A 13,471-nucleotide genomic window follows, 5' to 3' on the forward strand; every position below is an offset into this window, starting at 1 on the left:
TTGCCTAAATCGAAAGATTATTACTCCTGGAGTACGTATTTCACGCTTTTAGATTTTTAAATGACGATATCTATTTTTCTCGATTAAATGAAAAGTGAAAATTTTAAAGCATGCGAAAACGCGACGCGTAAGTACGAATGCCGGGAAATCTCTTGGTGTGATGTATTTCTGGTTCCCGCTGCCGCCCTGTGGGGTGACCTTGAGGCGAGTTGAGCGCTGATAAGACGCAGGCTGCTAGCGGGTAGCTGAGTACCCTGCTGGCTGGTAGCGCTTGGCTTAAATAAGGATTATTAATACCTTATCAAATGAAGAAAACTTTCCGACCTTAGCCAGTTTTAATAAGTGATTATTAAGACATGTTTCCCTGAGCTCTGCGCCTCATGCATGCAATGGTAACCTCAGACGACGTATAACTCCTATCTTCTCGTATAGAAACTAGGTCCCTGTGACGTCACGTGGAGTGGCATCGCATTGGCGCCAATCTGGCCCTTTTCAAATGAGGATACAAATGGACCATTGCCATTCGTCTAAACTGGTATTTCTAAAACGAAATAATTTGTATATTATGAATACAGTAATGGTGGGTAACGAATCGCAATCAATGACTTTCGTTTTCTTTGATGAAGGAAACTACCCTATTGTGGAAGAGTCTGGAAAATAAAGAGACCTGTATTTTTCCATTTTTTTTCTATCTATCTTTCACTTCTCAAGCTATTCACAGAGAAGAATCAAGAGCCAAAACCATTTTGAAGGTCAAGATAGAAATTTAACATGAAGTCCAACCTTGGTAATGCCTAAGGTTCTGGTACTGAATCATTAACACATTTTTAATGCTGAAAATCTTTCGATACCAAAATCATGATGCCATTTTATGAAAAATTGAATTTCATTTTAAAATTTGGACGCCAAAAAAGACATGAGTACTCCATTATGTACTTAATTTTAACAGAAGATAGCAGTGTCAGGATAGGGATGAGGTTTTACAGACTAGGTCATAGAATAGAAAATAGGGATACCTGAGCGAACAAAATATGCTAAAGGAACCACAACCATAGGATAAAATGCTTTCTACTAAGTTCAAATGAGAAGGGGTCGAAAGCAAGATTTTTAGCATTACCTTGAATTTCTCTGCGACTGCTTTTCTCCTGCTGAATCAACATCAAGTGGGACTGGGAGGCTTCCATGAGCAAAATCTCTGCGGTAATTATCAGATGGCAGTTTTGTACCAGATGATTTTGAGGAATTTTGGCCTGATGTTCCATTGCTTGAAGTTCTCTCTGGAATTTAAATTTTCATTATTTATCAAAACAATTTCATTACAATAGAAAGAAAAGTCAGATTTAAGAAGGAAACCTGTCTTCCATAAAAATAGGATTCCACTTGTTTGTGCACCACATTAAATTTAATTTTTCCTAAGAAATGAAATTCATACACTTACAATTTCTTGACACCTCCATGAATCATTCATGGCACCTGTTTAATACTGACATTAGGGATGGCAAGAGAAATTAAATTAAAATATTTCGTTTCGACCCACAGGGAAATGAAAATATGAGGCCCAGGTTTAGTTTCGTTCCCACCTGTAACTAAAATCACCAAGGGTTTTATTTTCAGCCCGGGACAAACTTTACTCCCGGAACGAAACTAAATTAATCGAAACTTTGCTGCTCATAGCTAGGTTTCAATCCCAAAAGTTGAGTGGAGAGGATAAGAAGGAATAGTTTCGACCCATTTCATTTGACACATGTGTAGAGAGGTTCAAACATTGAGCTTAAAAATCAAACGGCCAGTTTGCATTCACCATTCTCCTGTTAGTGGTAACAATATGAGTGTCCTGTATCTAATGGCGGGAGGCTGAACATCTAATTCATTCAAACATACTTCGTTCTCCATGTGTGGGTTGAAACTAAACTGTGCGAAGGTGAAGCATGTGGTCTCTCCGGCGCGAAACATTATCTGCATTTTGCTATATCCCAGAGTTTTACTTTAGTTTTGACTCCAATTTTGTTTTGACCCTGAGTTTAGCTCCCCAGGTTTGAATCCATTTTGTTTCGTTTTTAGGTTTCACTCTCGAGAATGAATATATTGAAATTAAATATACTGGTATATTTAATTTCATTAAATAATAAATATAGATTAAATAGAAGAAAATAAAGAAAAAAAAGAAATAAATATAGATAGATTAAATATACGGGTATATTTAATTTCATTAATTAATTAAATATACTAGTATATTTAATTTCAATATATTTCAATATACTGGAAAAAACGAATATACATATACTGGTTTTGAAATTCGTTAAGTTTTGATTGCCATCCCTCGTTGGCATGCCATTCAACCCACCCCATCAATCTATGACATGAATGCTCACACCAATAAATATGCCATGAAGTGATCTTTTGAAAGTTTCAAATTGTTTCGTATGAAACAACTAAGTTTCATTTTGAGTGGTTTGAACTTTTATAGGCCCCCTACGGACTCGCAATTAACAATTAGTCAAGAAAAAATGGAAACGAGGGAAAAGATATTCTGATTAACAACTTTACCACTTTTAGATGAGGCTTCCATCACGGCTGAGGGAGATTCTGGCTTCTTATCCCCACTTTTTGGTATGTCGCAGACCACACTTGGATGCCTGATATGCTGCTGTGCTGGCGGTGTTGGATTGGATGAACCCTTTGGAGGCTCCCTGTAATCACGCCTCTGCTGCCTAAACTCCGAGAGCACTCTCGTAGGAGGTGGTACCCTCTTCGGATCCTTCCTCCACTCCCTCCGAGTTATCTTTTGAGCAGTTGAAGAGGAGGGAGCCCCACGCCTTCTCCTTGCTGGAGATGGTGAAGGGGATGAAGATGGCAATGGTGAAGAGGACGATGAAGGGGGTGGTGAAGATGATAAGCGATCGTCAGGGTTTAATCTCCTCTCAAATTCCACCGGTGCTGCATCACCATCTGGCTCATATCTCACATCAGCGGGCAGTGATGATGGACCATAACCAACAGAGCGATCTGCCTCCCTTTCCGATTCGTTGAGAGCTCGGAGCTGGACCTTGAGCCTTGCTCGGTCCAGGGCTCTATCTCGCTCAAAGTCTTCCTCGACCCTTCTCATGGCGATATCCTCCCAACCTTCTTTCTGGCCTTGGGGAAAGTCACGCCCACCTCCCAGAATTTCCCCACCCAACAGATCCAGACTGTGGCACCTTTGAGATGGCGAGAGGGGGCCTTGTGGAAGGTACATGACTCTACCGATGCAGCCAGAATCGGAAACGTCACCTCCCGGCAGTTGGGGGCCTTCCCTCTTCACACCACAATGGCCCAGGGACCAATTATCATCCAAGGGCCTCTCCCCGGCTGAATGCCAATCATCTAAGCCACCCTTTCCGAATATTGCCCCTGAAACCGATCGTTTGAGCTTATCGAGGCTGGACTCCCGGCCTCTCGTGTACGGTGATCGCCACATTGAGCTGTCCGTAGCTCGTGGGAGGGATAAGGACAGGTAGAGGACATGGGGAGGGTGAGGCACATTGATAGGACCATCCTCTGATGAGGTTTCCTCCTCAGCGAGGTCCTGCTGAGGAGTCCACACTGTGGGTGAGGGAGGTGCACCCCTTAGGATTGGCGCACCTGGTCCAGGGCTTGCATCTCCTGAGATGCCTGAATCAGCTGACTTTTCCCCACGTCGCTCCATTTCAATGACTCTTGAGCTTTCGATGGCTGGGACTTTGTCAGGGAGGAGGTTATCTGTTAGCACAATGCTTGGTTCTGGGGAATGCATTGTTGCTGGGCTGCCCAGCTGTCTCCAAGCAGCAATGGGGGAGAATCTTGGCACTTGTGGTTGCTTTTTAGGCAAGGTAGGTCGTAGGCAGAGGTCAATACCAGATTCCTCTTCCTCTTCATCGTCTGACCTCCTATGCCACTCCACCTCTTCGATAAGGGCCTCTTCCAATTTCACCTGCCGCACTCTCTCTGCAAACTTGTCTACTTTGTCTCTCTCCTCACTCAAAGCCTTTGTCCTCATCTCATCCTCTATATCTCCTTCCATTCCAAAGTAGAATGGAGTTGGGGCTGGGGCAGGAGGGCTTCTGAAAAGAGGTAGGGCTCTGTTAGTGCTGCACTTACTTGCAATTTATTATGATTTGGATTTGATCTTTAACTTGAGTGAAAAATCAAGATGGAATAACCAAGTAAATTTAATATAAGGCTTGTATGGATAAAGAAATAAGAATTTTCTATAAATTTATACTCTCATATTTTAATGAATGAAAAGAGTTGAGAGTGCTTTGATTCATTCAATTAAGTACAATATGCCAATTTATAGTTTTGCAAACAAAAAAAGCTGAGTGTTTTAGTTTTGCGAAAGGCAATAAGTAAGATATATATGTAGTATGTATTAATAGAAGATGAAATATGGAAAGTATTTTAGCAAACAGAATTAAGAACACAGACCTAGAAGTAAAAACACAACAAACAGACTGAGAAGAAAAATTGTTCATTTGCCGAGACAATTTTTTGTGTGAAATTTAGTCATCATGTCCATTCTTCATCCATGCAGGTCAGTCACTTCTGTCAAGTATATTGCTGGAAATAATCATCATTCCATTTTCATGCTACAAAAGACAAAGTTATTTACAACTTATTGAAAATCCTCCACAGTTAGTATTCTGTCTCAAGAGATATTGGTGTCTTCTTTTAATGTGCATGAATTTACAAACATAGTAAGAATAAATCACTTAAAAAGTATGTACCTTTAATTATTTAATCTTCTGGGAGCTATGGAAGGAAGCAGAAAAGCATCCTAATGCCACCACATTATTTCAGTCTCTTTTTTAGAATGTCTCTCAATCTACATTGCACTTGAAACACCTATGTCTTAAGTGGAAACAACTAAGAAACAAAGATTGAAGTACGTGGAAAACATGTTGTATCTTACGTCATTGTCATTCATCAGCATCCTACTTCTGAAGTAACACTGTCGCACACTATAAACTAAAAGAGATGATACAGCAATAATGTCATCAGTCCAGTCATAGCATCACGTTGCAGTGGGATTGCAGTTAAGTTTTAGGTCTAACAAACAAAGAGGTTTACTAAAATACATTTAATATTTTATTGAGCATTTGACTTAATACAGAATAGTTTATTATTTTAGTCACATCCTTATTTAGTAACATTTTAAATGTTAAGCAATTTATCACAATTAGAGCTATTATAACATGTGTTAATAAATAAATAAATAAATAAAATTATTTTTTAAATAGTTTAGTTACTCTTTAGAGATATTCAAGCAAGGTTAGTGACAGAAAAAATTATATTTTTTATATATCGTTGAATTCATGAATAACATACTCTTTTATCCTCTCTGGCTGATTTTTTGGCATCCTAAATTCTTGATCCAACTTCTCATTGGTCCTGATATCTGATTGTTTTAGGTCCTTATTAGATACCAGTCTTCCTGAATCTTTGTTTCCACTACTTTCTGTACTTCGAACAGAGGAATTAGCTGGCTCATATTTTGCTTTCCTGATTCCTCTGTCCATTGTGGCCCGCAGAAGTTCCGCCTGTGCAAAGAAAAAAAGGAAAAAGAATTTCAGAATAAGTCTTTGGATGATATTTGAATATCTATGAGGAATAGCACTACAGTAGCTTTATTTTCTAGCAGCTGCTAATACAATTAATTTGTGGCAATCCATCCTCCTGTTTTTACAGGAGTGTCTACTTAGAAAATATTATTTTTCATAATTTTTGCAAAAAGAAACACATAAATAGGATATCTTATCTGTGAAAAGGAATTTAGAAAATGTGAACGCTCGGGGAAGAGACTATGAATCACCTTAGACATGAGATTTTAAGATCATTAGCATCACAACTATTAACTAACAACTCCTTATTGAAGAGGTGGCTTTTTTCAAGTCTTGCAATGTTTAAAAATAGCTCACAATGGGAAAGTTCTCAACATTATCATACCAACCAGTTAGTAACAAAGCCTTGGGGAAAGTGAGGGAAAGGGAATATTGTTCGCAGCTCTCCACCTCCAATCAAGAAAAAGTGATTGGAAGGGAGTGGGGAGAAATATCGACAACTATTCATGCTCCTCTTTTATGTTAATATTGAAATTCTTGATGTTTTACAACCCAAAACTTGTGGAGTAAATAGAAAAGTAGGAGTTTTTTCCTCAACCTCTATCAAATTGGTAGCTGGTAGGTATTAGGTCAAGACAAAAGGCAGCTAAGGTCATTTGCATCATGAGGAAAAACCAGAGAAGGAAGGGAGGAAAGAAAATCAGAATTGGCACCAGCCTGCTCTTATGAAAAGGAATTGTGGGTATCATGGCTTTATCCCATTCGATGAAGAGAGTGCAGTGTAGCTCTCACAGAAACCTGCAACAAGTAGAGGAGATAGTATTTATTGGAAGGGGAAGAGACAGGATAATAGTGGAAATCCATATGTAAGGAGGACGAAGAACCAAACTTGATGATGAAAAGACGCTGTTTACACACACAAAATGCCAGGTGGAAAATGATTAGATTCGTCCATCGCTAATAGCTCATCCTTTTGAGGGAGAACTTCAGTTATCACTCAGCATGACACAAGAGGGAACCTAATGGTAGGTATTGGTAAGTTATCCCCTTTCTCGAATAGCAGTGTTCATAAGGATTAGGAAGGATTTTTTTCCATGAAATTCCAACTTCCACAAAAACAACTCCCCCATTCACCCCACTCCCATATTTTGAAAGTTATGTGGCCCAAAATCCTTCACTTCCCAGGGATATGATCGTTAGCGAATGATAAACTTGAAGTACCCTCCGCACGGCACACAAGTAGGCTCCTTGAAAAAAATCTCCGCCACTAACAGGACTCAAACCCATGCCTCCCTGTGTTGGGAGTTAAAAAAAAGAAATGGCAAGCTCATGCATTACCTGAAACTCGGGGCTGGAGAGCCACTTGCCACCATGAGTTTGTCCTTCCCTCTTCCCACTGCTTACAGCCGCCGCCGCAGCCTTCTCCTCCTCCCTCCTGCTCTTCCTGCCACTTCCCCTTGCAACAGCCTCCGCACCCGTAGGCTCCCTCCTCCTCCTGCCAGAAGGCGCGGCCGCCACCGCGGGGGAACTCGAGCGAACGCCCTCACCCGACCTCGGCGCCTCCCGCCGACCACTGGACGGGTCGCGCTCGCGCCGCTGCGGAGGATCCGCCTCACGCCGACCAGTCGAAGGGTCCCTATCACGGCGCCCAGTCGAAGGGTCCCTTTCCCCGCGTCCGGTCGAAAGGTCCCTCTCTCTGCGTCCCGTCGAATGGTCCCTCTCTCTGCGTCCGGTCGAATGGTCCCTCTCTCTACGACCGGTCGAATGGTCCCTTTCTCTGCGTCCGGTCGGAGGGTCGATCTCTTTACGCCCCGTGGAGGGGTCCCTCTCCCTCCGCCCTGTCGATGGGTCCCTCTCTCTTCGGTTCGTTGAAGGGTCCCTCTCTCGTCGAAGCCGCTCCACTCCTCCGATCCCCGATTGTCCGTTGGACTGTATCTCCTGCGGGAAAAATTGGCGCATAAAAATAATGACACATTGTTGTAGACAGAAGATTTATTAATCATCGGAGATCCCCATTTTACGATATAGTCGACTAGCGACGGGTTCGACATTCTCAGCTCATTGTTTAAATTTCAAATTCGCCCATTTTAAATAGTTATTCATTTTTATGCGTTATAATATTTTATTAATTATGATCCACAATGCTTCATATGATTTGCATCTATCGAGTACACTGAATTAAATAGCTTTGATGCTTTTTGCACTGAATCCTCGTCCTTGGATAATTCTTATTCAACATATGATGGAATTCACTTTAAGATCGGTCCTCCGGAAAGGATAAATATTATTGAGTTCCTTCATTGTATTGGTTAATTATATTATTACTTTCATATTCTATACAAACTCAAATTTGAAAAACAATGTATTAAAAAGTAACCATCACGAATCTCCCCAAAACATAAGTTATCAAAATATTTTCTATCATTCACGTAGAAAACAATGAGATTTTTCAAGATTGAAGAATAATTAAAAATTTCATTCCATCCTCCCCTTTCGAGGAAAAAATAGATGATTCGGTTAAAGGGAGGCGGATAAGTACATTGTGAATTTTTTTTCTTTCATACAAGAAATACTAACATCGATTAAAATCCATTTCCTCAGGCTATAAGTTCATTATTTGCGGAGATAAAATCCTTCAGACGTCTTCTGAATGGCTCCAAGGGAGTCAAAACCGTAGTCAGTTATTCAGTTAGCTGCAATGTCAGTTGGAATTTTCTCCTGCACATAGTTAGGTATGATCAGTACTACAATGTCCGAGAATTTTCCTGGTTATATTATAAGTATATGCACGTGAATTTTTTATCCCTAAACGCGTAAAATGTTTTTTACTCGTATTGGAAGCTCTTTAACTATCATGACTGGTGGTAAGGATAGATAGCAGTATCAGTTGTTTTCGCTTGATAGTGAATCATGAAAATTCTCCCCTCAGTGATGATAGCCAAAATCTTTCTAATTATTTTCTCACTAGAAAAAAAAACTTATTTTTTCGAAATATTGTAATTATAAAGATGTTTTTGACACATCACTAACATATTATAACAGGAAATTAGACTTTTATTTTTACGCACTTGTAAAACGCGGGAGGAGGCCGAGTTCATCTGCGAGGTCTCGGCGCGGGTGCGGAATAGCCGCGCCCTCTGCGGCGAGTCCCTGGCATCCCCCTTGGCGTCGAGGTGCGTGGGAGGAGGCGCGGGCGCCTTGTATTTCTTGCGCATGCGTGGAGGCCTACTCAGCGGCTGTTGATGTTGGTAGTGTGGCTGAGAGGGCGCCCGCAGGTCCGGCTCACTGCCGTAAAAGTGTTGCTGCTGCTGCTTCCTCTGGTGCCGTCTCTTCACGTCCGGAGACTAATGGGACACAAAAAGAGAAATAGGGACGGTTTAGATAAGATTGGCGAACCTGTAACAAACCTTGTACAAACTGCCGTACAGGCTCCCTAAACAGGGTTTAACCACTTGGAAATTCATGCATAGATAAGGATACCAGGTCTACATTTTCAAAATATAGGGAATAAGAAAGCTCGTAATTCTTAATATAAAGCCTGACAGCGAATTCAATTACTTAACTTTCATTAAGAACTATAAAAATGCATTTCACTTTTCTTACCGTACACATATTAATTTACGTCATTATTAAAGTCATTATGCATTAGTTGTACTTCGAACAGGCATTTTTCTTCTGTAGGTTGGAGAGTATATGTTTTCAAGCCCAAACTAAATGTGTTCGATCCCGGATTACACTTAAGTAGAAAAAGGAAATTGAGCAGGAATCGCTCGAGTAATATCCCATGTAGGTAGATTTTTAAATTCGCAGCGAAGCATATAATCTAAGGTGAATAATGAAATGATTAAAATCCAACGTTATTTTATATTTTCTTACGAAATGAAGAGAAGCTTTACATAAATTGGTCATATGGGTCGCTAAAATGAATTTTTTAAATAAAAATAATAACTTAATCAAGGTTACTTTATCTAATTACTTAATCAAGCGAGGTTACATAGTTGTTATAGAAATTAGCTGATGAATTGGAGTACTTACTCCAAATTCCAATTATAGCGAAGGTGAAGAACACAAGTATTTTAAGCAGCAGCGGCTCCTGCATGTGTCACACGGGTGAGCGAATAGTGGGCCAGATTATCAAATGGGTTGGCCAACTTCGAGTTGACGTGGATAAATACGAAGGACAAAATATAATTTAAAACATTTATTTATTGACATTACACGAATGAAAACCCCTTTACTGGCACGCCACGCAGGAAAAAAATGTGCCTCAGGCCTTAACGCGTTTTCAATAGTGAATTCATTTTCTATTCACTCGAAAACATCAAAATTGATTCTACTGAGAAGAAAACGAAAAACTATGAAACGTAAATTAATGAATATTGACAATACAAAATTGTTTATCAAATTAACGGAGTGGTTTTCCATATGCCTATAACTGTATACAATTTATTTCAATTTAATAAAATAAAGTTTGACTTTGGACTTCGATTCTGAAATTTGTCCGTCTTACTCGGGTTGACCAGAGGGTGGGCCGATAAAAATACCGGGAAAGCCCTAGCTCACTCCTGGCGCCGCCGCTGTTTTTAAGTATTAAAGAGAGTTTTTAGGCTCAATCTTGAGGAATTCTAACATGTTAACAAAATAAAAATTACTCTCGATCTTCTACACATAGTTTACTCTCACAACAGATTTAAATGCACTTTGTTTTATCATGTATCCTGATAGTACAGAATGTATTGAAGCCGGTTGTGAGATAATGCTAGTTGTGGAAAATTGCCAGTAATTTTGTATTATTAACTTAAAAGTCATGGAATTCTTTTTGGAAAATTTTATATCCAATATATATCCTCGTCTTAAAGATGCACAAAACAGAATATCAGTCCCTTGTGCATAACTTTAATTTTTATAACAAATTGTGATAAAAATATAAAATAAAGTCTTGCAATTAGCAAACTTCGGGCATAAAATTAAGTCATTTTCCGCGTTGCAAATAGTGTTGCCTATGCGAAAGGATATTACCTGTACTTACAGGCTCGTGGAAAATAATTATCTACGACCTTCCTCAAGGAGTTAAAACTTAGCATGAGCATTCTCCATGAGGCTCTAGTTATCCAGGATGAAAAATGGTATTCCATTACCTTAAAAGCTATCAAATAGACGTGAAACGCGTCACAGAAAATTGCCGGTGCTGAGATGATTGATTGACAATAATCTTAAACTGAATCACACGCTTTCTCAATTACGGGCACAATACTAAAGCTGGGCGGGGATCAGATATTTTTGTGGTGAGTGCTTGCCACGATTTCAATCCGTGTTACCGATTACTCATGATTGATGCGGGATTTTCGATGTGACCTTTTATCTTACCGTGTCAACATTGAATCAAATAACCCATTAGAAGCATCATTCAATTATGAACGGAAATTTATAGGTTAAAACTGATGCAAGTGCCAGTTGCAATACAATTGTTTTAGCGCTGAAATTGAGGAAAAATAGAATAAAAACTAACAGTTCCTCCAGCTTTCCAGCATACATCTATGGAGTTTCGAACAAAGGTGACTGTTATTGTGGAATGTTACTCGGGATTTCCACCGGGTAAGGTTCTCCAACTCCATCTCGGCCGACGTTTCGATGAACGAGTTGCCATCGTCATCAGATCATCGTCATTCCCTAATGACGATGGACAACTCGTTCATCGAAACGTCGGCCGAGATGGAGTTGGAGAACCTGACACGGTGGAAATCTCGAGTAACCTTCCACAATTCTATACGCCGGGAAAGCCTGCAATTATTCTTCGCTGTTATAATAGTATGACACCAATGCGTTGCAACGAAGCATAGTAGAATGAAAGAGAACAGTGGGGCTCACCCCGTCCGAGAGCGGCACGTAGCTCTTCTGGCCCCTGGCCTCCTGGGGGCCCTGTGAGCCCCTGGATCCAGTGGAGCCCATGGTGTTGCGGCGCCGGTGCTGCGGCGACCCCATGTCTTCGTCCAGCGAGGGCATCTGTTCCTTGGCGGTGTGCAGGGAGCCGATGGAGAAGCGTCGCCCGCTGATGGTGCCTCCTTGGTGCAGGATGGCGCCATTTTGCGTTGAGCGTAGAAGGGCCCGCTGGTCGGGAAGGGCCGGCACCGGCAGGACCTAAGGGCATAACCAAATGGATGGTTTACTTTCATTCTTCATTGATCGAATAAATAAGGTAAAATATTATATCAGTACTCACAATCACTCACACAGGTTGGCTTCCATAAGTGATGGTAGAGCTTAGACTAGACCTATTCACGTTTATGTGAATATTAAGGGGGTATTATTTAAAGGCATGGGCGTACCCAGAATCAAAACTGGGGGGGGAGGGGGAAGGCAAAACTATAGATATACCAATTTCGTCCGAAAAAATGCTGTGGAAAGTGAGAATTTTACCGCTTATAAAATTTTATAATGAATATCTGAAAAGACCTCTAAAATAAGCTTTTTGAAAAACCATTTTAAAAAATCATCAGGGTGTCTTTATTCTCCTGACACATTTTTTCAATTTATGTTTGTATGATCTTTTTACACTGTGTGTTGTAAACAAAGCAAAATCAATGAAATCTTAAAATTTAACAATTGTAAAAAAGGGCTCGAGTGATTGGAGCCTTTTCTTATTACGCCAGTCATATACGCTACACGGTAGGAGCGATTGTTGTGGGGGTCCCCTAAGCTCGGTGCCATTGGCGATTGCCGACCAGCCGACCTTGGCAGACCGCCCCTGGCTATGCCACATCTTTTACCTATCCGCATCATTGCACAAAAAGTATTTAACTGAATTTTAGTTTTAACTAACAATATTTTATGTTTTGATTTAATTTTTTGTACTTACGATGATAGTGTTGGTAGCGTTTGTGTCACTCTTAGAATATAATTGATTGACGTAAGCATATTTCATTAGGAAGAAACAAAGTATTACCGACTCATATTTATGATTTAAAAAATCAAATTCTTACACATTAAATAAAATTTAAAGGCTATTTGTGATAATTTTAAATTGAAAATATTGCTAAAGAATCAAAATATTGGTGATTAAAGTGGGTGCTCAAGTCATAAGGATGAAGCAAAACACGAAAAAGAATGCAACGTTAACTGATTAAACAAAACCTATTCACAATCCTCGCCCTGTCCCAGCATGAAAATTTCAAGGACAATCTCCATTTCCAACCCATCAAAAAATCATGAATCGGCGGCTTAGCTATTCTTGAACCTATCATTTGGTAATTTTAGATATGCTAAATAAAAATTTTACATTAATACGCGGAGAGCAACTGGTTTTTTCAGATATAATTTACGAATTCAAGAAGAACAATAGTATTAAATTTTATTCATGAACAGTATAAAAATATTTTTTAAATCTATCACACTACCATTATTAAAATCTTTAATTATTTTTTGTTTGAATTATTTTTTACTAAAGTTATGCCAGTAAAAAGTAAAAAGGAATGCACATTTAATATCAAATCCTACATACGTTACAAATCTTAGTAATGATGGAAGAAAAATACTTCTTTTGTAATTATCCACACTAAATAAATTCACACCGACCCAGGCTTAGACGGGTTACCGTCATTTTTCAGGTACATTTTTCAAAAGTGGAACTTTAAATTTGAATGAAATCTTTGGATAATACAATATAAAACCTTAAGGTGCCAATTTCCGATTTGTACTCCTACTTCGTGGAAAATCGCTCGCGGTCCAGGGAAGTAATAGGATCCCCAACCCAACCTGACTAAATTTAAGTCGCCTGAGGCCCAGCTCGGAGTACGCTCAATCCTCTCCGGAAAGACCTAACATACAGCTGATACACTGCACGATTGAAAGCTATTCGTAACGATACACGATCTTTTCATTTTTTAGATGCAATTTTC

The 13,471-nt window shown here is 39.7% G+C and overlaps 1 protein-coding gene across 1 annotated transcript in view; it reads right to left on the minus strand.

The window, feature by feature from the left end:
* The window catches only part of LOC124157295, a 149,453-nt gene that overhangs the window by 3,127 nt on the left and 132,855 nt on the right, over window positions 1–13,471 (minus strand). The window contains exons 4-9 of the mRNA XM_046531893.1: window positions 11,445–11,714; window positions 8,645–8,920; window positions 6,915–7,514; window positions 5,344–5,555; window positions 2,548–4,079; window positions 1,118–1,277 (exon numbers count right to left, since the gene is read on the minus strand). Coding sequence (XP_046387849.1) covers window positions 1,118–1,277; window positions 2,548–4,079; window positions 5,344–5,555; window positions 6,915–7,514; window positions 8,645–8,920; window positions 11,445–11,714 — 3,050 coding nt within the window. The remainder of the gene's footprint in view (window positions 1–1,117; window positions 1,278–2,547; window positions 4,080–5,343; window positions 5,556–6,914; window positions 7,515–8,644; window positions 8,921–11,444; window positions 11,715–13,471) is intronic.

The sequence above is a fragment of the Ischnura elegans genome, chromosome 4, assembly GCF_921293095.1.
Source record: "Ischnura elegans chromosome 4, ioIscEleg1.1, whole genome shotgun sequence".
Classification (NCBI taxonomy): domain Eukaryota; kingdom Metazoa; phylum Arthropoda; class Insecta; order Odonata; family Coenagrionidae; genus Ischnura; species Ischnura elegans.